The sequence below is a fragment of the Aphidius gifuensis genome, linkage group LG4, assembly GCF_014905175.1.
Source record: "Aphidius gifuensis isolate YNYX2018 linkage group LG4, ASM1490517v1, whole genome shotgun sequence".
Classification (NCBI taxonomy): Eukaryota; Metazoa; Arthropoda; class Insecta; order Hymenoptera; family Braconidae; genus Aphidius; species Aphidius gifuensis.
This window is the reverse complement of record NC_057791.1, coordinates 5442976-5468206: the sequence shown is the minus strand read 5'-3', so window position 1 is coordinate 5468206 and position 25231 is coordinate 5442976. Positions and strand designations below refer to the sequence as shown.

At 27.2% G+C, this 25231-nt stretch overlaps 3 protein-coding genes, 1 long non-coding RNA gene and 6 other non-coding genes across 12 annotated transcripts; 2 read left to right on the top strand and 8 right to left on the bottom strand.

The window, feature by feature from the left end:
* Nucleotides 1-1437: 1437 nt before the first annotated feature.
* On the bottom strand, nt 1438-15826 carry LOC122854805 (zinc finger SWIM domain-containing protein 8 homolog). Of its 2 annotated transcripts, none has more exons than XM_044155787.1 (5): nt 15514-15826; nt 6070-9169; nt 5620-5988; nt 3648-5540; nt 1438-3563 (listed from the first exon to the last, which is right to left on the bottom strand). In XM_044155787.1, the coding sequence occupies exons 2-5, from the start codon at nt 8736-8738 to the stop codon at nt 3497-3499; spliced, it is 4998 nt and encodes a 1665-aa protein (XP_044011722.1). In that variant the 5' UTR covers nt 8739-9169; nt 15514-15826; the 3' UTR covers nt 1438-3496. The 2 variants fall into 2 exon arrangements, with proteins under 2 accessions (XP_044011722.1, XP_044011723.1); XM_044155788.1 differs by having other exon boundaries at nt 5629-5988.
* Trnag-gcc lies at nt 13067-13137 on the bottom strand. Its single transcript has one exon. It is a non-coding gene; the product is annotated as a tRNA-Gly (tRNA).
* Nucleotides 13222-13292, bottom strand: Trnag-gcc. The gene has a single exon. It is a non-coding gene; the product is annotated as a tRNA-Gly (tRNA).
* Trnag-gcc lies at nt 13386-13456 on the bottom strand. The gene has a single exon. It is a non-coding gene; the product is annotated as a tRNA-Gly (tRNA).
* Nucleotides 13550-13620, bottom strand: Trnag-gcc. Its single transcript has one exon. It is a non-coding gene; the product is annotated as a tRNA-Gly (tRNA).
* On the bottom strand, nt 13713-13783 carry Trnag-gcc. Its single transcript has one exon. It is a non-coding gene; the product is annotated as a tRNA-Gly (tRNA).
* On the top strand, nt 14093-14163 carry Trnag-gcc. Its single transcript has one exon. It is a non-coding gene; the product is annotated as a tRNA-Gly (tRNA).
* A 46-nt stretch (nt 15827-15872) lies between the features above and the next one.
* On the bottom strand, nt 15873-17680 carry LOC122854806. The gene is made up of 2 exons (XR_006374001.1): nt 17559-17680; nt 15873-15980 (listed from the first exon to the last, which is right to left on the bottom strand). It is a non-coding gene; the product is annotated as an uncharacterized LOC122854806 (long non-coding RNA).
* A 1005-nt stretch (nt 17681-18685) lies between these two features.
* LOC122854804 (exocyst complex component 5) lies at nt 18686-21559 on the top strand. Of its 2 annotated transcripts, none has more exons than XM_044155785.1 (6): nt 18686-18974; nt 19032-19475; nt 19553-20130; nt 20198-20686; nt 20746-21253; nt 21337-21559. In XM_044155785.1, the coding sequence occupies exons 1-6, from the start codon at nt 18942-18944 to the stop codon at nt 21433-21435; spliced, it is 2151 nt and encodes a 716-aa protein (XP_044011720.1). In that variant the 5' UTR covers nt 18686-18941; the 3' UTR covers nt 21436-21559. The 2 variants fall into 2 exon arrangements, with proteins under 2 accessions (XP_044011720.1, XP_044011721.1); XM_044155786.1 differs by having other exon boundaries at nt 18749-18974; nt 19111-19475; nt 21337-21462.
* Nucleotides 21560-21876: 317 nt separating this feature from the next.
* Nucleotides 21877-23903, bottom strand: LOC122854802 (protein arginine N-methyltransferase 1). The gene is made up of 2 exons (XM_044155784.1): nt 23798-23903; nt 21877-23001 (listed from the first exon to the last, which is right to left on the bottom strand). Exons 1-2 carry the CDS (start codon nt 23864-23866, stop codon nt 21901-21903), a joined length of 1170 nt encoding a protein of 389 aa, XP_044011719.1. The 5' UTR covers nt 23867-23903; the 3' UTR covers nt 21877-21900.
* Between the last annotated feature and the right edge of the window lie 1328 nt (nt 23904-25231).

Sequence of the window (25231 nt, the reverse complement as noted above, 5' to 3'; positions counted from 1 at the left end):
AATCATATATTCTTTTTTTTTTTTTTTGTTTAACAAGCCAATAATTATCGCTGATAAAAATTATTTAAAAAATAAAAAAAATTCATTTATCTATTTAAGTTTTCTTTTAACAAAAAATACAAGTTTTAGTATTTTATTTTTTGACCCAATAGCAACTGATTGACATTGTTTTTAGTAATTTTATTTTTCGAAAAAAAAAAAAAAAGACATATCCAAGCACACTCGTATAATTAGAGCTCGCGTTTCTACTTAATTAATAATTGCTAGTATATTTTTTATCATTTAATTCTAAATGATTACTACTGAATACTATCGTGATTATTTCACTTTAGTATTATTTATTTACTTTTTTATTTTTATTTCTTCGACAACCAAGTGTAAAAATAGATTTCATATTATTATTATTATTTTTCTTAATATCTTTCACGTAATTTTAACTCGTATTTTATTTGTTTTTCCATCAATCGACTGACATAATCGGACAGTTTTTTATGAAATTTATAAATTAGAAATAAAAAATATAAGTAAAATAAATATTACGAGACAATTAAGGCATACCAGCCTTAATTTTTTCTTGTAGAAACGCGAGTGTATTTGACCTCATACACATAAATGGAAAACTAAGATAATTTTTTTATTTTTGAAAATGAAAAATTATCATAATTTAATTAAAAATTTGCTAAATAAAAAAAAAATTCAATTAAATGTGGACGAAATTATGTCGATTATATAAAAAATAATGTTTTAAAAACAAAAAAATTTTCTTTTATTTTAAAACATTAATTTTTATAAATAATATACGCATTAAAAAATATTTTTTTTACTTTTTTTTAATCGACAATTTTTATGAAGAAACTTAAATATATCGAGGGTATATATATATATTTATATTTTTTTTATTTTTCATATTTTTTTCATTCAAAAACTAGTAATAATTTTTTTTTTTTCATCGAGTTAATATATATAACACATAAACACCTAATTATTTTACTAAACACATTTTTTCGTATTTCGATTAATCTTAAATTATCTAACGAAATTTCTAAGCTTATTACAACGACGACATATTAAAATGTTACATATTGTTTTTTTTTTTTTGTTTTTTCAATTTTTCTGTTAACTTTATTATTAATCTCATGAATAATTAAAATATTTTTTTTAAATAATCATCAAGGATAAAAGCAAAAAGTAGACAATATATATTTGACAATTTTTAAAATATTTTTTTAATCAATAATTGATTATCGCAAAGATAAAAAAATTATACTGAAAAGTATTTTACGTAAAATTTACATTCAGACATTGAGCAATTGATATTATTTAAAATTCAAAATTTATTTTAAATGTCAAATTGTTTATACTTTTTGCTTTGTTATATCCTTTCTATTGATTTTAAGTAATTAATTTACTATTAGATTTTTCGACAAGTTGTTGTTCAATTTTTTTCAAGTCCAATTTTCATTCAGCTATTTTCCATTTTTTTTTTTTTAATTTTTCATCTATGATTAATCTATTATCATTCATCAATAACAATAGACAATAAAAATCATTATTTTTTAAAAAATTTCTTTTGTTAATTCATTATAATCAAAATAATTATTTTAAAAATAATATTTGATTTTCATTCACACCTTTATTGACACAACTTCGTAACAGATGTATCGATCGAATATTTTTTTTTTTTTTTTGGTTTTTATCTTAAAATTAAAAACAAATAATTACCGTTCGCATTATCATTATTTATTTATTTAATTTTTTTCAAGGTTTATAGATATATTTTAAATTGTGTAAAAATTAGGGAATTTAATTACCCGGATCTTATAGTAATGTCTCTTAAGAATGGAATTATTTAACACTGGAGAATAATTTTTTTAAAATATGATTACGAAATTGGGAGTAATGCTATGTAATTTATTTATTTTTCCGATATAACACTGCCGGTTTACAGAAAGAATTGTTCACATAGATTTTGACGAGGCACTGTTGAGTGTTTCATACTAAAAACAATAACAATTTTTTTATTTATTTATTATAATTTACAATATAATGAAATCCGCGGTAATTGAGTATATGAAAGTTCCTTGAGTTTGCGGTTATTTTTTTCAAAATAAATCATCTCTCTTAATCATTTTATTATTTGAGAATTTATAATTCTCTTATTTAATTTTTTTTTTTTGCTTACACTGACTTTATTATTATTTTTCTAAGGCGCTAGATGAATTGGATAGGGGTATTGGTGTTTTTTGTTTTAGTGTATGTAGCAAAAACAAAAAAAAATACTAGAAAACAATAATTTTTGTGGTGTTTTTTTTTTTTTTGTTTTTCATTTCTTTTCAAAATTTATTTTGCTCTTTTTTTTATAGTCCGATGAGTTGATTTGCAAGCTTTGAAAATATTCAAATGCAATGCAAATTAATATATTATTTAAAAGTCATTACGTGACAAAAATGTAACGTTATTTTTTTTTTATGATGTTATTTTTTTTGGATATTATTTTTTTTGTTTTATTTGTTTGATAAATTATGAATACAATAATTAATGAAATTGATGGTAAAAAAAATTAACTAAAATGTCACATTAATGATGAAAAATATATAAAATTATATCAACTAATTTTTACGTTTTAAAACTAATTTAAAAAAAAAAAAATACTAATACAAATAATATATAAAAATAATAAGATTTTACATAATTAAAAATTATATTTAATTTTGATAAAAAATTTATTTTCTAATTTAAAAAAACTAAAATAAAAAAAAATGCTAAAAAAAAAAATTTTACCATGTTGTAATGAATGTTTATTAATTTTCTATTGAAAATAAATTTTTTTAAATTATTTCAAAAATAAAAAATTATCTAAAAATTCATCAATACAATAATAATTGATAACTATTTATTTTATTTTTTTTTTATTTTTCCTTTTTTTCATTGACAAGTATACTAAGTTACGTAAACGAAAAAAAATAAAATAAAATTTTAGATATCAAAAGAAAAATCTAAATAAAGCCGTACATATTTTGATAAAATTATTTTTATTATCTAATTAATTGGCGAGATGAAAATAAAAATAAAAAAAAAAAAAAAAAACAAATTATATTTATTTTAACAAATGAAAAATGAATGCTTAAATTTATCGACATCAACTACATTGTTTAATTATCCTTGAATTATTATCATGAGGATATGATTGTTCATTAATATCCTGACAAATTAATGGTTGTAAAGTTGCTGATTGATAACGTTCAATAATATATGGAATTGTTATTTTATTCCATGCAAAACCATCGACACTTGTTAATCTATGAAAGCATATGAAATTATTATTTTGACTGTAATCTTGATTTTGTTCAATATATTGATATGGATTTTGATGATGATGATGATGGTGATGATGATGATGATGATTATAATGTACGAGGACGCTTGGATCATATGATAATTGTGCTTGCAAATGGGAATCAGATGTGAGCCACGTCTCGCCTGGCTCGAGTGTGTGTCATTTGCCATTAACTTGAAGTGCTGTGTTTATTTGTGTCCATAATTCTTTATTACATGCTGGTGAACTAAAATTAAAATAAACAATAAAACAATTTTATATAAATTATAAATACTCAATATATTTAATTATATTTAATTTTTATATTTACCGTTTTAATGATTGTAGCCATTCTTTAAATTGTGTATGACCTTCTGGTGTTATATGAAATGCAGCTCTAGCAGCACAAACAACACTTGCAAATTCTTCATATTCACCAGATTTAAGATGATATAATTTATGATGAAGACATTGTATATACATTTGTTGACATTTATGTACAAGTGGTGCTAATAATGCTGATCTTAAATGTTGTACAAATAATGATGGATTACTTCTTGATAAATAATTTGCAGCATCAAGTGCAACATCATGAAGTACAAATGGACTTACAACACTATTAACAGTACATATACATAATTGATGAAAACATTGTGTACCAAGACGTTTTGATATTCTTAATAACCATTTAACATCTTCAACATATGGTGGATTTCTAGCATATTTAGCTTGTGGTCTATCATCATGTACACGTCTTGCTAATGTTTCAAGTGCAAGCATACCAACACGATATGCTGCAACTAATGCACGTAATTGTTGTGGACTTTGTCTGTGTACTTGTGGTTGTGATCTAACTGTTGGCATAATTGATTGTTGTTGTCCAATTGATGGTCCAGGCATACCACCATGTCCTGTCATATTAACATCAGGTTGTACATTAACAGACATTGCTTGTTGCATTGTAAACATATGATGTGGTGAATGTACATTGACAGTTGTAACAGTTGGTTGTCCAGTATAAAATTGTTGTACATTTTGTGGTTGTGTTATTGGTGGTAGTGGTTGTGGATGTCTTTGATGTTGTTGTTGTTGTTGTTGTTGTTGCTGTTGTTGTTGTTGCTGCTGCTGTTGTTGTTGCTGTTGTTGTTGTGGATGTCCTGGTAATTGTGGTATTGCAGTATGATGATACATTTGTATGTGTGCTGGTGGTGGTGGAGGTGGTGGTGGTAATGTAACACGATGTGGTGGTATTGGACCACCAAATGTTGGTATTTGATGATGTGAATGCGGATGTGGATGTGGATGTGGATGAGGATGTGCATGAGGATGAGGATGAGGATGTTGATGTGGATGTACAAAACTATATGGTCCAACTGGATATGGTAAACCAACACCAGGTACAAGTGTTGTTATTGTTTGATGTGGTTGATAAGATTGTAGTGGTTGTGTACTTGTAACAACAACTGATTGTTGATTTGTCATCATTTGATTTGTATTAATATCAATTGGTACTTGTCCAGAATCAACAATAATTGCACCATTTTGATCTAGTTGTAATGTATCATGTGGCATATCATCTTGTTGTTCACCACCTGGTGTATGACGTAAATATAATTCATACCAATATTTTGCAACTTGAAATAATACTTCTGGATAAACACCACCACCTTTTGCTGTATTTTCAACAGTAATACATGCTTTTTCAAGCATAAGACCACTTTGTTCTTTACATTGTAACATTGCACGTTGTATTTCATTTGGATTTAATGCATGTGCATGTGGTAAACATGATAATGCTAATTCAGCAGCAGCACGTACCATATTTGGATCACTACCACGTGATGATTTATCAGCAATACCAGCAGCTTCTGGTGGTGTTAAATGACTTTCCCAACTATCAATTAAAAACCATATTGCTGGTGCTCCCATTTCCATAGCTTGTCCAGTTATCCATGATACATGTGATGAATATGTACGACTTAACCAATTTGGACTAACACAATTATGTAAACCAAGTGCATATAAACCAATTTGAAATGCACACATATGTAATGCACGATGTGGACCATGATGATTTTGATTTGTTGATGCTTGTGTAAATAATGATGTTGAACTAGTACCACCAGCTTTAGCTAATACTGTTTTTGCAAGTTCACACATAAAATGAGCACCAGCTTCTGATGGTTGATTTGGTATTGATGGATAAATTTTTTTATTTTTATATCTATAATTTATAAAATAAAACAAGTATACATTAGATATTAGATAACAAATGAATGAAAAAAAGAAAGAATTAATCTTGCCTGCCTGACCTCGTTTCTTTTGTTCTTGTTGATACTGGTGGTTGTGTTGGTTGTGGTTGTACAGTCAAAGCACTCATTCCTGTTTCTAATTCAGCACTTGTACTACTATGTGGACGACTACTTGTACCAACAATACCATCATTACTACCATTAACAACATCATTGCCAGTTAATGGTGATGAAGATGTTCTTGCACGTCTAAGTCCTGCCAATTGACTTGTTGTTGGTGGATTTGAACTGTAATAACTACTGACAATTGGTGATTTTATTAATTGATGAACTTCACGATCTAATAATTTATCCATTATTTTAGCTAATTTTGTTGGTTCATCTTTGTAATGAACAAGAAGTGTTATTGCAAGATCACCTCTGTAAATAACAAAAATACATATATATAAATTAACATAATTAACATAATTAAAAGAAATGAAAATAAATATAAATATATACCTTTGTCTTCGTGTTCCTTCACAAAGTAATGGATGATCAGCTTCACTAACATTTGCTTTAAGACCAAGTGCAGCAACAGCAGCATTAAAACCAAGATTTTCATCATTTTCATTTGTCAATACTGACCAATCACCTTTTAATCTTGTTGTATTTAATGCATCAAATATTAAACTAGCAAGCATTATTGGTAATAATGCATGTCCTCTAGAACGTAATAAACCATCACGTAATTGTTCAGCTCTTTGACGTAACATTGTTAATTCAGCTGGACCTAATGGTATTCTTTTGAGTAATCCAACAAGTTCACTTTCTTGATGTGCTAATTTAACTTCAAGTGGTTTTGTACTTGCTGGTGGTCTTGCCATTTCTAAACCATAAAGACCAGTTCTAAATGCAAGATTATGATATTCTGGATTTTCAGCAAGTACACTACATAAAAATCCACATTTTGAAAATGTTGCTGATGCAAGACATGTTAATCTATGTGATGCTGGATTAACTAAATGTTTTCTACGTTTACCTTTAACTGGCATTGGTAATATATCAATCATTAAATCTGGTGGATGTGATAATAATTCTTCAGCTAATTTAACACCAAGTATACATGCTTCACGTGTATGTCCATGTGCATATAAACCTTCAGCACGTGAAAATAATATATCCCATGGATCTTTCATTTTTTTAAGATTACCCAATACATTATTAATATGTGAATTTATAATACCATCTTTATTATTAAAATCTTTACAATTATTTTCATTACTGCTTAAACCAGTTGATATTGTTGATGTTGGTGCTGTTGAACCTGATGTTTTTGAATCATAATAATAAAAATTTAATTCATCACCAGATGGACTGTCACTACTTGATGATGATGTTTCATCTTTTGATGTACGTCTTGATGGATCTTTTGTAACACTACCACTACCACCACTACCACCAGCAACAACAACATCAACACATATATTTTTTTTAATTTCACGTTTATTATTAATACCACTACATGATGGTTTATTATCATTTGATGTACTTGGTAATGAATTACCACAATAACTATTATTTATTTTTTCACATTTTTTATTATTTGTTGTTAATTTATTACAACTATCACTACTATCACTATGAGTATCAGATGATGCATTAGAGCATTGTTTATCAGAACCTTGAGCATTCTTTAAACTCACATTACTATTTAATGATGATTCACTACCACCACCTTCTTGTGAATCAGTATCACCACAATTATTATTACTATTATTAATATTATTGTTATTATTATTATTATTTAAATAATTACCACGTACAATTGATGGCAGTGGAAACATATCAGCATCATTTTCACAAAAACCTTCTGAACTAACACTACTTCTATTACCATTATCATTACCACCATTACCACCACTATTATTATTATTAATATTAATAGTATTATGATTATTAATACCACTATTATTACTTGTATCATTACCACCATTATTATTAGTATTATTACGTTCATAAAAATTTGTAAAATCACGTGAATTAATACGTTTACGATCTATATTACTAAATTCAACAAGACCCATATTAAGTGGACGTCTTGAATGATTATTATTATTATGAAGATGATGATGATGATGATGTATATTTGGTGGTTGACAATTTAATACAGCAACACTTGAATTAACTTGATTAACTTCATTTTTACTATGACCAACATGACGAAAACATGTAAATGGACAATAATACATTGGATTACTTTCAGGTGTATATGTTATACCAGGTAATATATATTCATCCCAATCCATATAACATGCTTCAAGTGCTGGTTTAAAACCAGTAAATACATCAATATCATTTTTTAATGAATCTTTTTGTATACCACTAGTATGATTACGATTTTGTGTATTTTGTGTTACAGTTGTAACACGATTTTTAGTTACTTTATCAATAGCTTTCATATGCCAAGTTGTAAATTGTCCATGTAATATATCACGTTCAGATGGTGATAAACCAGGATTAAGTGCTGCTAAACGCCATAATACAACAATTTCATCACATAATGATGAACATGCATGTTGTGATGCAAGTGCATTACTATTCATACTACCATGTTTACCACCATTATGTCCAGTACCATTTAATAATGATACTTTAGTATTAAACCACCATACTAAAAATTGTTCACATGCAATACATTCTTCAGTTATTATTTCAAGTAATGGTATTGCATTACGATCATTACGTTTAAACATTTCACGTACAATTGATAATAAATTCCACATTCCTTCTGGTTCACGTCCACGTAATGGACGTAATAATGATGACCATTCAGTTGCTGCTGGTGGTGCTGTTGTACTTAAATAATTAACATCACTAAATACCATTGGTGCTGGTACACAAAATTTAATTAATATTTTATTTATATTTCCATGTAATGTTTTTTCATCAAGATACCAAGATGTTTGATCATGTGCTGATGCACCAGCTGTTGGATCTGGTGCACCACAATAACTATTTATTGCACTTGGTTCATCTGATAATAATTCATCTAATAAACGTTGTGCTGTTGGTAATATTTGTTGTGGTAATTCACTTATAAGATATTGGGCAAATTTTTGTAATTGTTCACGATGTAAACGTGATAATGATTCACTAACTGGTGCACGTAAACATACTTGTGTTGGCATATGTATACGATGAAGACATACAGCAACAACATGAGAACACCAATATGCTGTTGATGAACATGTACAATTACATGATATTATACGACGACGATCAAATGTTACAGCAACATTATATTGAGCTCTATCACCATTTGTTGATGATATACCAGCAATATTAACACTTGCACTCAAATGAAAACCAATTTGTAGAGGATCTTTAACACTTTTTGAGCGAAAAAGATGATCTCCACGTTGAAATTCATCGGCACTACCATTTGCCAAACAAGAATAAAGTCTAATGTCTTCTTCATTGTCAGGAAAACTCCAAAATGCTATACTGAGTTGTAGCTGTTCCGGTACTGGTGGATACACGTGTTCAACAAGTTCAAATGGTATGTGGGATGCAACACATCTTGCTGATAATTCACAGAGTGTTGGTACTGGTTTTCCATCTGTAAACAAAATTCATTAATTAAAATTATTTATTATCATAATCATTTTATTTATTTGTAAAATAGAAAATTTGTTTCTTCATTGATCAATGTTATATAATCATAATTACATGATTTAAAATTATTTTATTTAATAAATTATTAATGATATTCAAGAAAAAAATATATTGCCTTGAACTATCTGGCCTCGAACAGGTCTTTTGTTGACTCAAGGCCATAAATTCGCGTTTGCCTAGCTGGCTGTAATTTTTAAAAATCACTCGGCTATCCCAACAACAAGAGGCTGGCTCTCGAACCAGGTGCACATTATTTTTTTTTTTTTTTAAAAAAACCAAAATCGTGTTTTAACAGTTCAAAGAATTGTTACACCTTGCGTATTCTTTTTGATTCTTTTTCATTATATTCAAGGCATTCCATGTCAAATCAAACAGTCAAAATTCTGATACTTTATGACTTTTTTTTCTTAGCTTCTTTTGATATCTGATATAGCTCATATTTAATCACACCATCGCAACTTCTTTTCACACCGATAAAAAAAAATTAAGAATCACCTTATTAAAAGCATAAAAAAACATTTCAAAATCAAATTAAAAGTTTCTAATGTTGTGCATAAAATTTTATTGATTATATATTTTTTTAATTTGATTTTCAATGTAAAATTAAACGAAAGAATTATTATTTTTTCTTAATGACTCTACTGAGATACTTCTTACTAACTATAATATATTTTTTTACTACAGTCAAATATAATTATCTTAATGTAAATAATCAAAATTTAATTAACTTAAATAAATTTATTCAACTACAACTATTTCGCTTAAAATATAAAAAATAATAAAGCTAAAAAAAATTTAAATATTATTTTAAAAAAGTCATTTCAATTCTGCATATAAATATATATTAATTAATTTTTTTATTAAACTAGTAAAAAGTAATTTTTCATCTTTGAAATATATTTTTTTTAAATCTGTAAAAGGTCAGCCCTTTGTCAAGTATTTTATTACATACTTGACAAATTAAAGAAAGGGTTCAAAAGTGACTATAGAATATTTTAAATATACAAAAATATATTACAGGTGAAAAATACAACAAATGATATATATTTTTTCGTTAAAAATAACACCTGTGAATGTATAAAACAAAAACATAATAAATATGTATTTCATTTTTCAATAGTACAATTTATTTAAAATTGTATTTTGTTAATTATCTTTTCTATTTGTTCAAATGAAAATTAATTTAAATAAATAATGGAGCATGATTTAAATAATACATTTATATATGCATATTTTTAAGAATTAAATGGTCCTAGAAGCTGGTGTTTGTGGGTCGTTTTATATATCTCATGGCAGACACAGGATCGATACGTGGTTGTCATGGTTACGTTGAAGCTTTTCAGTATACGATATTGTATAAAAAAAAAGATACATCTCAATGTGATTTTCACGATTTTTCCTTGTACACAAAGATTTTTATTTTTTCTTCCCTTCAATCTACCCACATTCACAAATTCATCCCTATTAATCGTTAAAATTTATCCTTTATATTTGTGCTTTCATGTATTTAACAAAATTTTTATCTCATTTATCATTCAATTTTTATTTTGAATTTTTAAATTGTATCTCATGTGAGACTAGAATCTATATAAAATTTTACAATTTAAAAATATCAATTCTGTAAAATCTTCTTTTTTTTTTAGAAAAAAAAAATAGCATATTACAACCTTGAACCTATAATACAACAGCTGAATGCTGAAGACCCTCACCTGCCCTTTGTCTCATCTCAAGAATAAGAAAATAAAGAAAAAATATATTGTTTACTTTTATTAAAATAAATATATCAAAGAGAGATGAAATAAAATGAAAATGAAATAATGGATGTGAAAGCTAACAACCAAATAGTTTTATCATCAAATTGGATAAATAAAAGTATCTTATTTCAGTTAAAATAAATCTGGTTTAAAGTGAATCATATATAAACCAGTTTATAGTGTTGTCAGTATACATTTGTTGACTGAAAAGAAACACTTTTCAATTAAATAATTAATAAAGATTAAAGATCATTTTTAATTATATTTTTGTTTGACATTATGATAGATTATATTTATTTTTAGCTTTTTTTTATGATGGAGACTGAATGAATGAAGCTTTTTCATTTTACAGTTTGAATTATAGAGCTTTTTAATAATTCAATTTGAATAAATTGACTGAGGAAAATAAATGTCTGTGCCAGACACAAACTTGGCTTGTGATAGAAACACATGCGGAATCGAAAATTTCTAACAGAGTTTGATGAATTAAATTATTTATTTATGTTATCATAAACTAATTAATAATAATTTTCATTTTAAAATGATGCATTTTTGTGATTAGCTGTTGCAATTTGACTGTCGTAAAATTGCAAAAAAAGACTGCAAAAAAGTATAAGTTAAATATTTTTTTTTTTAAGATTTAAAAGATTATAATTTAGAGCAATAATTTATTAATATAAGCATTGTAAAAAAAAGTTGTTTAACAACTTGTCTATATATTAAAACCAATTGCTAGATGACGACTAGATTCAACATGTGAAATTTTGCACCTGCAAAAGTCTTAACATTGAAGTATTTATATTCATCTTTTCATTAACATAAAAAACCAGTTTTTTTTTTTTTTAAATATAAAATATATGAATATAAAATTGAAAATGACAGGTATTTTTTTGAATAATAAATTAAAAAGTAAAAAAAAATTTTCGACTATAATTATATACAGAGTTATTAATTTTAATTTATATAAATATTTAACTGAGCGCCACCAGTTTAATCGATTTAACCAGTTATTTATTATGTTGAATTTCTGTTATTATTCATTTTTTTTAATTATAGAAATTAATTGATAAAATGAAACAAAAGATATAAAAAATTATGAAACCACAATGAGTATATAACTGTATGCTTTGTCCAGCAACGCAAAAATTTTAGCTATAGGGTTATTCAACACATGTGGAAAAAAAAACCTGGAATCACAAATACATTTCCAGAAAATATAAAAAAATATTATAATAGAATCAAAGAGAAGGGCAAAGTAAATTTAAACCAGAAATTTAGAGTTTGAACCGTGTCGAGTCATCCCATGTATTTATTAAAGAAAGAGAAAGAGAAAAGTGGGGAACGCTAGGATTATATATGATGAAAAAAAAAAAAAGAGAAGTACATGACTGAACCAGGTGCATTGACTTTGGCTCAACCGGATGCTATACCTGCGGGTCGATTGGCGTCGTCCAAGACGCCTTACAAGCTGATTTTATTTGACGGTTTGCCACAGGTCAAATTTAAATTCATATTTAACTTTTGCAAAAAAACTTTTACCTATTTTTTTTTTTCTAGAATGCTCTACAGCCTTTTAAAAATGAATGTAATTTCAGCTGTTTCTTGAAACGTTATAGTTGAAATAAATGAACACTTCTTAGAGAAAAGAAAAGTATAGAAACAAAGAATAATATTAAATTAATAATAAAAAATAATTTGCATGTGGTTGGGAATTTAGATCCAGAATAGAAGCACCCACATGGCTTATTCATTTGTGTCGTATTTTTAAACTCTCTTGGGGATAAATATTTTTGATAAATTTGGATGGCAATAGATGGAAAAAAACCTGACCCTCTTTTTAAAGTTTTTTTTAAACTGAAACGGAACAATAGCACTGTCATCTGTTACGCATCAAATAGAATAAGAGCGAACAAATTCTGAGAACATAAAAAAAGAAAATAGATGAAACTTCTTGTAGAAAGGGAGTGCCTTCCTGGTAGTTTTAAATGTAGCAATAAACCAACTTGGATTTTAAACTTGCTTTTTTTTCAAACATTACAGATATCAAATAGAAAAAAAAAAAAAAAGCAAAAAAAATAATGGGCTTTTGCATCGGCCGGGAATTGAACCCGGGTCGCCCGCGTGGCAGGCGAGCATTCTACCACTGAACCACCGATGCTGATGATGTCTAGAGATTTCTTAGTTTTTTCCATGTGCAATTCTTCTGGATGATTTTTAAATAAATAAAAAAAAAATATACAATTGCATCGGCCGGGAATCGAACCCGGGTCGCCCGCGTGGCAGGCGAGCATTCTACCACTGAACCACCGATGCTGATGACCTCCACGATTATTTTTAGTATTTTCAGACAGTTTTTCAGTTGGATAAGTAGAAAATATGAATTTGAAACTATAAAAAATAAAGGCTTGCATCGGCCGGGAATCGAACCCGGGTCGCCCGCGTGGCAGGCGAGCATTCTACCACTGAACCACCGATGCTGATGACCTCCACGATTATTTCTAGTATTTTTAGACTGTTTTTCAGTTGGATAAGTAAAAAATATGAATTTGAAACTATAAAAAATAAAGGCTTGCATCGGCCGGGAATTGAACCCGGGTCGCCCGCGTGGCAGGCGAGCATTCTACCACTGAACCACCGATGCTGATGGTGTCCAGAGTTCTCTTAGTTTTTTCCAAGTGCTATTCATCTGGATGAGTGAATAGATGATTTTCGAATAAAAAAAAAATATACAATTGCATCGGCCGGGAATCGAACCCGGGTCGCCCGCGTGGCAGGCGAGCATTCTACCACTGAACCACCGATGCTGATGTAGGACCTTGAGAATATTGAGTTCTTGTTCCGAGAGAGCCTTTCTATGACTATTTTTAGACAAATTAGAATGGTCAAGAAAAACTTGATAGTTTTAAGTTATCTTGTTAGAAAGATAGACCTTTGAGAAGCGTTAGGACTTCAACTTATAAGTTCATTCTTGTACGGGTTGTCTCGTACACATTTTCTTTATAATAGAAAGAGTCAACGCGTACAAGAGTGTACGACGTTTTCACTGAGCGAGATCAAGCTAATTCGAAAAGCGACTTTGCTAAAATCTGGAATTTTGGGGACCCCAAATATCAGCATCGGTGGTTCAGTGGTAGAATGCTCGCCTGCCACGCGGGCGACCCGGGTTCGATTCCCGGCCGATGCAAGACCCTTTTTTTTTTTGATATTTTTCAATAAACATTTTTTTTTTTTAAATTACATATAATTTTATTGAAAATTTCAATTTAATTTCCCATAGAAAAAGTAAAGATAAAAAACAAATGAATTAACGATCAATTTAACAAATTTATTAGAGAATTTAATTGGAAAATATTATATTTTGATGTATGAGGGCAGCAGTTCTCAGCTGCCTTTTGACAATGGCTATTACTGCAATACTTTCATTTAACTGATTGTATAGTTATTGGCTGCACCAGTTGCCCGTATAAATTGGATATAAATTTAGAATAAAAATAGTGGAAAAAAAATATAAATTTATAATAAAAATAGTGGAAAAAAATTAAAAATAATCGATTCATTAATTAATAAAAATTTGACAGATTATAATTTGACTTATGTCAATTTAACGACAACCAGGAAAATCAATTTTGATTGTTAATATTTACCAAATTGTAAATATTCAATTGTGAGAAAAGTAACTGTGCAATGCCTGGGCTAAATGTGCAAAATGCTGGCGGATCGAATGTGATAAACCAACACATATTCATAAAGTTGGTTTACATGTGTGGATGAACACAATATTATCGTATATATGAGTATATGTATGGCTACATGAGTACTGACATCGACCAGAAAAGTTTTAACCTAGGCCAACTGAAATTCTCTCAGCCGCTACCACAAAACGAGTGAGACACCACTATCGCTTTTTCTTTTTGTCACATTTTAAACTTGCTTGAGTCCAAACAGGGACTAAAGTTGTCCTTATTTTTTGATCATTTTATAAATTTACTCATTTCCTAAAATAGACTGATATCTCGCAAATGTCAAATTATATTTGATTATAACTTGAGTCATAAATATTCTTCTTTTTATTTGATTCGTTCATTTAGGTAACTGACCCTGCGTCAGCTAACAGTCTTCTGACGGTTACAATTTTTTTTTTTTTTTAGCTCTTATTAGCGACATCGTTTGCGGCCAACAACCTCTCACTATACAGTGTTAATTCCTTTTTTTTATTTCTAAGTACTAACCATACATACGTATCCTGAAATCAACCATAGTGACGTAAACTTTCGATAAAAAAATTTCGCTATCAAAGCCATTCATCAGACTGGTGTAACGATGCAACATAACATCTTTTATTACGACCAAATATTTATTTCCTATGTATTAATAATTGCTTTAAAAAAAAGTGCTATTTAAATGGTTTTTTTTTGTTTGTTTTTAAATAAGAAATTCGTTTTTTAATTTTAAAACTAATATTTCATGTAATGAAAAAAGAATCATGTTTTTTAGGTGATTTAAAAGGAATATATAATAATTGAGTGTAACTGACCTTCGGATGACTTTTTGGATAGTCCAAAGCCAGCAGGCGGTCGTCGCCAGCCACGCCAGTTGTTGATAAGTGATTCAGCTTCGCTACTCCAGCTGCAAAGCGAGTCTTCTTCAAAACGATCTGAATCCTCAAAGGAATATCCATCGGCCTCTTCCCAATCAAGTATCGATCTTGCCTGGGCACCATCTTCACCATTACCCCGACCACCTGATTGTTGATTACCACTGTTACCCCCTGTTCCACCACCCCCGTTGCCACTATTATTTCCACCCACCACCACGGGGGACCGAGCTAAATTCCCCGCCAGTTTTAATTGTCGTACGTACTATGTGCGACACGACGGTCCACTATTGTTTTTAAAATATTTAAGTTTTTTTTTTTAAAACAATATTTGCTCGATCACCGTTCAATCTCGGCCTCCATTAATTATCTTGAATGTTGTGTCACAGTCCCGACCTTTCGCAACCCTATTCAACAAAAAAAAAAACATGAAAATTAAAAATTTTTTTCATTAAACAATTTTATTAGATATAAAATATTTATTAATTTTTTACTAAACAATATTACGTTTTATTTTTGTTATTTACATAGTGCTAGACAATTACTTGTTAATATTTTCATTTCCATGTTGTTATAAATATATAATTTAATTTAAACAAGAAGTAATATAGTGAAACTAGACCATTGTCTTAAATACATAGCAATTGTCACCTAGCTTTTCATATATTAATGTCTTTAAAAATTATTTGAAACCTCACATCATTAATAATTAAATAAAACAATTACAAATTTGAATAAATTAATGTAGATGCAGTTTAAGTATACAAAGCTTTTGTAATACACCTTCTCAACAAATATAAAATAAGATAGTCAAGTTAATATGTACTATTGTATAATAAGATTAAATAAATTATTTTAATAATTATTGTAAATTACTAAATTATAATCTACCACTATTTAAATACTATCAAACTCTTATTATTTCTGTATCAGCCTGGTAGCTGATAAGCCAGAGATTTATTTCATCAAATGAAATAATGATATACTTTTTTTTGTAAACCTGCTACTTATTGCATCTTCATGAGCATAATAGATAAACCAACATTATCACACAGTTGAATATAAAAATTAAATAGCCAACATGAGTATGAAAATGATTGCCTTTTCCTAGTTTAAAATGTATTGATTATCAAATTTTAATTACTAAAATTCACGATGATACATACATATTTTATAATAATAATAAACAAATGGAGTTTTAAACAAGAGCCTTGAAATTATTATCGGAATATCTCTTGTTGTTTTCTACAAGTCCAGGTGGCCTTTCACTTAAATTATTATAACCATGTAATTTGAGACTAAAATTTTTTTACTTTCACCCACTGCATGAAGGTGAAACACTTTCTATTAAAATAATAATTTTAAAAAAATAATAAAATAATTTGAATATTTATATTAAAAACAATGAATTGCCATTTAAAAAAATTTATGTTAAAAATAAACAAAGAAAGTGCAATGTAAACAAAAAAAAAAAAATAAATAAAAACAGCTGATTTGTGATTCCGATGACTCTAGTTATTGATTATTATTTTTTTTTTTTTCAAATGTCATTTGTACTGAAAAAATTCACTGTTGACGTTTATGTTTCGCGCAATATTATTAAAAAATGATAGAGAATTTTTTAACATTAAAAATAACATGAAAAATAAAAGTAAATATTTATTATAAAATATTTACAAAAATTATATGGGTCGCTATGAATGCACAACAGTTGTGTCAGTCAGCCACCTCTTGGAGGGTTCGATAGACTCCCGGCTGACAATCGTACGACGACCCCGAGCCCATTCCAGGGGTGTCGCCCCTCCAAATATCTCCTGCGATCGACGTGCATTTCCACCTCTTTTTCCGGGTTATATACAAAATAATTTAAAAAAAAAAACAAAAAAAATTTACGACATTTTAAGCTAAGGGAGACAAAGTCGAAATAGATGAAATATATTTTCTCCTAGATATACAAGACAATGCAAATTATATTTTATTTTTACCTTTGTTTTTTTTTTAATTCTCCTTTGTTCACTTTTTCTCTAAACTATTGTCTTTCGTTGCACTAAAAGTCATTACATTTATATATTGTTCATGAAATAAAAAAAAAAAAAAAAAAAAAAAACAATTGTAATACAAAACGTCACACTGTATAATTTTTTTTTTTTTTTACTCTTTTTTTAAATGTACTTTTTTTTTTGATTGTATATATAAATTTTCACTGAGTTTATATATTTTTATCTTTGAAAATTTTACAAGTCACATAAAACATCCATGTTTGACAAGTTCACTGAGTAAAAAAAAATTATTTTTAAATATAAGTTTTTATTGTGTAACGTTAAAAATGAAAAAAAACAAAATATTTTTAGGGTTTTGTTGTTATTTTTTATCAGTCAGTTGAGACAGTTTTATAATCAATCAGCTTTTATCAGTTTTTACCTATCCATTCAATTCGTCCACAACAACAAATATGGCGAGGCCGTGACTCCGTGGTTTAATCGGCTGACTCCGGGGGACGGACGACAGAAAAACTGAGAAAATTTTGACGAGAACACAAGGAGTACAGGACAAAAGAAAAAGAGACAACAATATTAAATGACAAAGATAAACATGTACTGTCAAAGTTCCCAGTCTAGTTTTATTTTTAGACAAATCAGCGTGCTTGAATTTTAATCACGTGGTTGTAACATCTGCGTATAGTTAAATATAACTTGGCTGTGTAAAAAGACCTTAATACCTGCAAAAAAACTCTAATATATTTTTTTATATAATGAAATTGTAATTAATAAATAATTTTAAGCTTCATAATAATTTTTATTTAATGCTCAATCAGCTGTAAGAAATATAATTAGTAATCAATGCTCTCATAATTAATCATTATGTGAAAAAGTTGTATTTTTTTATACTAATTACAATTGTTTATTAAAAATAAACATAATTATAATTGAAATATATGAAACTGATATTTTTTTTAGTATGTAATTTATCATATTAATTTTAAAATAATAAATTTTTCAAAAATTTGGCGCGCAGTTTTTTTACCATCATTTGTTATTGAAAAGATTTTTTTTGTTGACTAATGTATGATATAAAAAATGGTGTAAAATAACCCTAAAAAAATTTTCGATCCTCCCCTTTTTTGCTCCAATTTATGAATTTTTATATAAAAAAATAAAACAGTTTATTATTTTGACAGTTTGATTACTGTTGAATTGTGTTGAATAAAATATATATTTTATTATTTATTATAAATTTAAATTGTTTATAAATTTTTTAAAAGTTAGAGTTATTTGAATGATGAATTTTGTGTTTATTGTTTGTTTTTATTTTTGATAAAAGTAAATGACAATTGAATAATTTAGACAGTTTAATTGTCAACAATCAAGATGATGCAACAATACATGAAAGAGCTTGAGCAGGTTAATAATATTTTTATAAATAATATCAATATATTCTAAAATTTATTTATTTTTAAGGAACCATTTGATCCTGAAGAATTTGTTGAACGTTTAGCCTGGCGAACAGTTAATGATTCAGTTGTTGATGGTGTTAAAGGTTCATTTGATCCAGTTTTAGTACATGAAACATTTCTTCATGCTATAAAAGATCTTCATATACTACAAGAACGTCAACAAAAAAAATGTGAAAAACTTGAAAGTGCACTTAAAGAAGAAGAATCAAGACATGCATTTGAAATAATTGAATTACAAGAAAATAATAAAAAAGCTATGGATTTATTTCATCAACTTGATGAACGTATTAATTTTGTTGCAACAAAAGTATTACATCTTGGTGATCAATTAGAAAGTGTCAATACACCAAGAGCAAGAGCTGTTGAAGCACAAAAATTAATGAGACATTTTTCAGAATTTCTTATTCCTGGACCATTGACTGATCCAATTTTTACTGATAAATCAAATGTCAGTTAAAATTTAATTTATTTAATTACTAATATACTTGAAGAAATGTATGTATATAATTATGTTTTATTTTTTAGTTGGATATTGCAGCTGATGTTATACAAAAACTTCATTTAATATCACAAGAATTACCATCAGAAAAATTTGATAAAGCTAAAGAAAAAATAGCATCAAAATATGATGAAATTGAACGTAATTTAATTGAAGAATTTGTAAGAGCACATAATAGTGATGATGCTGAACGTATGAAAGAACTTGCATCAGTTTTATTACATTTTAAAGGTTATTCACAATGTATTGATGCATTTATTGAACAAAGTCAAATGGCAACATTTGGTGGTAAAGATGTATTTCTTGATGTTATACCAATGTGTATGAAAAATTATAAATTAATGAAAATTGTATTTACAAATCCTGAACAAGTTATGGCAAAATTTGTATTAAATATTTATCATTTAAGATTACAAAAATATAGTGTTGCTAAATTAAGTGATAAAAATGATTCAGATAAATATTTAACAAATTTATATGAATTATATTCAAAAACAGAAAAATTATCAAGTGATTTAAAAATATTTGAAATGGGTACTGATGATGCATATTTAACAAAATTAACACGTAATATATTTCAAAAACATCTTGATTCATATATAAGGTAAAATTAAATTAATATAAAATATTAAAATCCAAATGATAATTAATTTAGTTTATTCAATTTATAGCATTGAATTAAAAGCATTACGTGAAAAATCAGCATCATTATTAATGGAATATTATGATTCTAAAAATCATCAAAAAAAACAAATACAAACTGGTGGTTTTCAAGAATTAAGACGTGATTTACAAGCTGTTATTGGAACAAGAACAAATATTAATATTGCACAAATTGAAGATTATGGAGGTGAAACATTTTTATCAGAAGAACTTGCTATTGGATTATTACAAAGAAGTAAACTTGCATTTACAAGATGTCAATTATTATCACAATTATCAGATTTATCATCAAATGCATTACAAATATATGATATATTATTACAATATTTAATGAATGAACATGTTGATTATGCACTTGAATTAGGTTTACAAAGTGTACCAATACCAGAAAGTCGTACACCACCTGAAATATATTTTTTTAATGTTGTTAGACAATGTAATGTTATTGTTAAATTACTTGAAGAACAATTTAATGAAAGTCTAGTACCACTTGTCATGTAAGTTAACATTTATATATGAATTGGCCTATAAATAATATATATTTTTAATTTTTTAGATCAACTCCAAAACATGCTGATTGTATAGCACGTCATAAACAAGTATTATTACAAACTGAAATAAAACTTGATACTGGTCTTGATCGTAGTATAAATGCAATTGTTGGTTGGGTTAAAATGTATCTTCAATGTGAACAAAAAAAAAGTGATTTTAAACCAGATACAGATGTTGATACATTAAGTACACCAGCATGTCTTGTTGTTGTACAATATGTTAAAACAATGATACGTCATATACATGATAGTCTTGATGGTAATAATGCTGAAAGTATATTGACTGAATTTGGTATACGTTTTCATCGTGTTATTTATGAACATTTACAACAATATCAATTTAATTCTGCTGGTGCAATGTGTGCTATTTGTGATATGAATGAATATAGAAAATGTGTTAAAGAAATTAATATTGATATTGTCACATCATTGTTTGATACACTTCATGCACTTTGTAATTTATTACTTGTTAAACCAGCTAATTTAAAACAAGTTTGTACTGGTGATCAATTGGTAAATTATTTTCTTATTTATTCTTTTTAATCATCTAAATATTTTGACGAAAATAATACTTACTGATTGTTTATTTTTTCTAGGCAATTTTGGATAGTTCAACACTTACAAGTTTCATCCAACTTCGAACAGATTATAAAACTCAAAAATTGGCAAATTTATTAAAAGGCCTTACAACGTAATAATTTTTTAAACACAAAAAAATAATAATAAATCTGTAAATATAATATTTATAAAATAAAAAAGGATTATATGCATTGGTAATAAGTTTTTTTTCTGTTTAAATAAATAAAAAATAATTTGTTGTATTATTGATGTAGCAAATGGTTTTTATTTATTTTTTTATTTTTGTTCATTTATTATTATCTTAAATTGTAGATCCACGATATTTATATAATAATAGTTGTTAAAAAAAAGCGTCAATTCCTGAGTACAATTTTCAGTTTTTTTTTTTTTTTTCTTTCGTTTGTTCATGTATAAATAAAATATTTTAAATCATAGTTGTCGTTGAATTTATTATTGTTTATTTATCGAGACTTTGTTTATTGAAAATTCGATGAAAATTATGGAAGATAATAATTATTGAAAATAATATAAAAATTATTATTTTTAGTTTCAATAAATTTTGTTTTTTTTTTTCTTCTAATTTAACGCATACGATAAGTATTGGTTTCATGTACTTCACATAATTCACCTTTAAAATCCAAATCAATACTGAAATCTAAATCACGATAATTACGTGCATTTGGTTTCATTGAAAATGTACCAAATACTTCTTCACCTTTTTTAACAGTCATATATTCATCAAAATAAAATACAGTTTGTTTCCAATGTGTATATTGTGCTTCTGGTGCTGTACTAAAACCAATACGTTTATGGCATTTTGTAAATTCAATATTAAAAAATGTAACTAATGCTTGTACATAATCATTTCTTCGTACTTGTAAACTAAATGGTGATGAAAATTCCAAATCTGATTTTTTAACAGTATAAAGATCAACTTCTTTAATAAGACATGCATTTGTAACAACTTGTTTTGGATCAACAACATCAACAAGTGGTTCACTTATTGCAACTTTACGTATACTTGACATATTAAAACCATAAACATCATCCCACCAATTAATTTTTTCATCTTTATATTGACGATCTTCAATACCACAAATAAATAATGTTGCTTTATCAGGAAACAACATACCATCTTCTTTAAGCCATTTATCACGTGCATACAATACAGTATCCAACATTGATTCATAAAATAAACAATAACCCATCCATTCTGATATTATAATATCAACTTTTTCAACACCTTTTGGTAATACAATTTCTTCAACTTTACCCTTAACAATTGATATTACATCTGATAAATTATTAGCTTCAACAATTTTTTCAGCATATTCAACAATATTTGAGCATTCAACACCAATAACATGTGATGCACCAGCTTTTGCAGCAAACATTGACAATATACCAGTACCACAACCAATATCAAGTACAACTTTACCCTTGAATATATGTTTATTGTGATACATTGAATTACGATAGGTTATTGTACGAACCTCATCTTTAAGCATTTCTTCGTGAATTGCATAATGTGCATATGAATCAAAATAATAATCACGTGATGTCATTTCATCAACTGATACTTTATTATTTGTTGTTTCATCTTTTGTTGATGATTCATCTTTGTTTGTTGTACCAGATGCAACTCCAGTATCAGCAACTTCCATTGTTTCCATTTTTGATGTCTATAATTATAAATATTTAACAACAATTAGCAACTATTATTTAAATACACTTTTTAATAATTATAAAACTAAATTAAACAATTGAAAAAATACAAAAAAAAAAAAAAAAAAAATAGTCATTCAAGACCACGCACGCTGCAAGATGCTGATTTGAAAAATTATTAAATTAAAATATATAGTTATTTGATAATTAATTGGTGTAAATATTATTACAATTTTATTCATGATGTTAATTTATTATTTATTGTTGATTAATTATAATTTTTATGTAATTGATTATATGGAGTATATTTGTAGCACACAACTGTCGTCAACTGATAAAATATTAACATTGGCGTTACACGTGCCCGCCAAAATGAATAGCGTCCATTTTGAGAATAATATATCTTAGCATCGTATATAAAAAATTCATGTGAAATATTAAATTTTATGTCATGAATTTTTTTGATTGATTAACCTCATCATTGATACTTGTCAAGCAAAAAATAACATGATTTTTATATTGTTAAAATTATTGATTAATAAGGATGTATTAATTATTTTGGATGTTTATTAATATTTTGTTGATGTTTAATTATTTTTTTAATATAATAATATATTTGAGGTACAATCTGAAAAGCATGCTTTGTGTGAAGAAAAAAAAAAAAAAGCAACGATTTTTTGAAGGTGTAGCATAACGACAGTTCAATAGGACGTGATTGACGAATTGATGGAATTGAAAAGTTGATTGAAGTTAAGTAGTAAGATGATTTGAATGTTTATAACAATTTTCTAATGTTTATTTAATTTTACTTACATTATTATCAGTGGTTAACTTAATGTCGGTTTTACTGATGTCTGCCGGTACTTCACTAGGCGTCGCCATTTTTAATTTAGCGTCTAGAGTCTAGACGACGAGAGACGTGCAGTCAGACTTTTTGGACTTGTTCCCTTTCTGGGAATAAGTGTTCGGCCATTTTCTCCCCAGTTTGTAGACTAGTAATAAATTACTAGTGAGTGAATTTGAAATAATTTAAAATTACAATTACAAATGTTATTTAAACATTTTATATATTTGCGTTGTAATTAATTAATATTTTTTGTCGTTCAGATTAATAATCTTTCTGCAATTTTATACTTGACTATGATCTAAGTAAAATTTGAAAAAATATTTCTTGGAAAGGAATTAAAGTTTTTAATCATTATCAACAATTGATTTGGAACTTAAAATAACAATAAAAAACAATAACAAATAACAATCAATAATAGTTTTTGAAATAAAAATATTTACGTTGTAAACAAGACCAAAAAAAAAGCGCTAATAAATGCAAAAAAAAAACGAGAGATGGCCTATTGCATCCAGCTGAATCGAATGATAAATATAATATGAGTCGATAAATTATCATGAGAGTTTTTTTAACACACCCCGGTGCACAGGGGTGTTTTTTAATTTTGAGGGGTTGATTTTAGGGGTTTGAGAAGACAAACAAATTACAAGTTTCACTCAATGCTGCCATTAATATGCAAAAAAAAAAAAAATCAACATTTGCAGTGCTATATTCAATAAGGGTTGAAATTCAAATTCAAAACTTATTTTAGGAATTAACTTTGAATATAAAGTTAAGCCAAGATAAAGCTCATTATTTCGATTTCCAACATAGTAAATCTGAAACAATTTCTTTTAAACTCGTTCTTCTAGTTTCAACAAATAAAATATAAAAAATATTAAGTTTTAAAAATTTGATAAAAAATAAAAAGTTATTAACTTTTATCGTTTAAAAAATATTTTAGAAAAAATGAGTAAAGTAGATTTTTTTAATGCAATATTTCTATCACCATAAAAACTATATGATTAGTATCGAAATTGTGTAATATACAAAAATCACAAGTAAAAAAAAATAAACTTGAGGTATAAAATTTTTGTTGAACGAAACGTAACATGTAATTTTCATCGCAGGTGGGCTGTGTCAGTACTGGGTGGCCATGGCCGGGGCCATGAGCTCCCCCACTTAAACTGCAGTACAACGTTAGTGACTGTGCCAAGATAGCCAAAAGCGCGCATAGCACGATAGGTCACTTTCAACCCCGTAATATACTCTCTAAATCCAATGAAATTTCAAACAACCCTACTCTAACAAAAAATTTTTAAGCAACCACAGCCAATCCATCACAAGCAACAACTCAATTGGTGTATTTGAGCCAATGGTGGGTTGTCTTGTAAACTCTTTACGCTTGCCTTCCTCCCTTCCTA